We start from the raw sequence: 2,315 nt of genomic DNA, 5'->3' as shown, positions 1-2,315 counted from the left end.
CACTAAGGTATCAATGCTCGGAAATAGGTATGGATCTTTATAGTAGGCTTTATTGAGGTCGGTATAATCAATACATATCTTCCACTTCCCGTTTTGTTTTTTCACGAGTACCACATTAGCCAGCTACAAAGGGTATTTTACCTCCCTTATGAACCCGACTTCTAATAGGGTTGCACTTGTTCTTCTACGACTTGTGCTCTTTCCGGGTTGAGCTTTCATCATTTTTGTTGAACAGTTCATGATCCTGGGTAAACACTAAGCTTGTGACACATAAGGTCGAGGTGTATTTTGGGCATATCGGAGGCTTTCCAGAAGAAGAGGTCGGAGTTTTGTTGTAAGAGCTTAATGAGATCTGCTTTTAATTCTTTGCCGAGGTTGGCTCTTATACTTGTTGTTTTCTCTGCCTGGTCTTCGATTTGAACCTTTTCAATTTTTTCACCAGGTTGCGGTCGTAGTTCTTCTCCTGCTCGGACACCGCCAAGCTCAATAGTGTTGACTTATTTACCCTTTATTCTTCCCCGCAGATTCAAGCTTTCATTATAATATCTTCTTGCCAACTTTTGATCTCCTCTTATAGTGGCAATTCCTTTTGAAGTCAGAAATTTCACGCAGAGATGAGGAGTGGAAACGAATGCAACTAGTCGGTTTAAGGTTGTCCGACCTATCAAGGTATTGTAGGCCGATGCCACATCGACCACAATGTAGTCAATGCTCAAGGTTCTGGATTTCATGCCGTTACCAAAAGTGGTATGCAACGGGATGAAACCGAGAGGTCGGATGGGTATGTCGCCAAACTCAAAGAGGTTGTCTGGATAAGCTCTTAGCTCTTTTTCTTCTAATCTGAGCTTGTTAAAAGCAGATTTCAATAATATATCGGCCGAGCTCCCCTGATCTATCAGAGTTCTGTGGAGGTTTGCATTGGCAAGTATCATAGTGATCACAACGGGATGGTCATGACTAGGTGTCATGCCTTGAGCGTCTTCTTTAGTAAATGAAATTGTGGACAAGTCGGGAACGTCGCAGTCTCCACTGACTTGGTAGACGTCCTTGAGATGTCTTTTGCGAGAAGACTTAGTTACTCCCCCTCCTGTAAATCCTCCATTTATCATATGTATGTTCCTATTAGGGGTTTGAGGTCGCTTATCTCATCGTCCCCCGTCTTCATCACCTCTCTTCCTTTTTCCTGGATTGTCCGACCTTTTGACAAGATATCTCTCTAACTGCCCTTCTCTGACCAGCTTCTCTATAACATTTTTCAGATCATAGTAATCATTAGTAGAATGCCTATATAGTTTGTGATACTCGCAATATTCTGTCTGATTTCCAGCTTTTTTGTGCCTAATAGGATGAGAAGGTGGAAGTTTTTCAGTGTGGTAGATTCCATGTAGATGTCGACAAGAGAAACTTGGATAGGGGGTGTAGTTATGATATCTTCGAGACTTCTCCGAGCTGTATTCCTCTTTTTTCTACTTCCTTATCTTTATCCTGAGCTTGGTAGGGAGGGTTTTGCCTTGGAACTGTCTCTCTAAGTCGGAAATTTTTTTCCATGTTAACGCACTTTTCTGCTTGTTCTTGTACTTTATACAAAGAAGTTGGATGTCATTTTGATATGGATTGGAAAAATGACCATTCTCTGAGGCCATTAACTAACCCTATTATTAATGCTTCTGGAGGTAAATTTTGTATTTCCAAGAAAGCTTTGTTGGATCTTTCCATATAAGCTCAAAGAGTCTCTCCGACTTCTTATTTAACCCCTAAGAGACTTGGAGCATACTTGAGTTTATCCTTTTGAATTGAAAATCGGGTGAGAAACTCTCTTTCCAGATCGTTAAAACAAGTCACCGACCTGGGTGGTAGGGTATCAAACCACTTCATTGCTGCTTTGGTCAACGCCGTCGAAAAAGCCTTACAATGAGTCACATCGGACGTGTCGACCAACTATATCCTACTTTTGAAGTTATTGAGGTGTTGTCTTGGATCGCCTTTTCATCGTAGAAGTCCATGTTGGGGCTTTTAAAGTTCTTGGGAACTTTAGCCTGCATGATCTCTTCTTGAACGGATCTTCCCCACCCAAAGAATTTTTTTCTCGATCTGCATGATTACTCCAATGTCATAGATCAGCTTCCAATTTCAGAAGTTTTTCTTCTAGTTCCCTTTGATGTCGTACTTCCTTTCATAGGTCTCTTTTGGCTTCTCTTTATCGCTCTATCTTTTGTTTGAGTTGCTCTAGTCGCGACCGTGATGTCAAATTTCGGTTGGGTGCAGAAGGTCCTCATTTTCGGATGGATGTACTTCTGAATAGATTTTCCGGGGTT

The 2,315-nt window shown here is 41.5% G+C and overlaps 1 protein-coding gene across 1 annotated transcript; it reads right to left on the bottom strand.

Annotated features, from left to right (window-relative positions):
- Positions 1-497: 497 nt before the first annotated feature.
- LOC140179346 (uncharacterized) lies at positions 498-1,109 on the bottom strand. The gene has a single exon (XM_072218116.1). It carries the CDS (start codon positions 1,107-1,109, stop codon positions 498-500), a length of 612 nt encoding a protein of 203 aa, XP_072074217.1.
- Between the last annotated feature and the right edge of the window lie 1,206 nt (positions 1,110-2,315).

The sequence above is a fragment of the Arachis hypogaea genome, chromosome 15 (genome assembly GCF_003086295.3).
Source record: "Arachis hypogaea cultivar Tifrunner chromosome 15, arahy.Tifrunner.gnm2.J5K5, whole genome shotgun sequence".
NCBI classification, from domain to species: domain Eukaryota; kingdom Viridiplantae; phylum Streptophyta; class Magnoliopsida; order Fabales; family Fabaceae; genus Arachis; species Arachis hypogaea.
Note: the sequence above shows the minus strand (reverse complement) of the source record. Positions and strands in the feature narration are given on the sequence as shown.

Coding starts and splice junctions, on each gene's coding strand:
- LOC140179346 (XM_072218116.1), bottom strand. CDS start 1,109: ATGATAAATGGAGGATTTACAGGAGGGGGAGTAACTAAGTCTTCTCGC.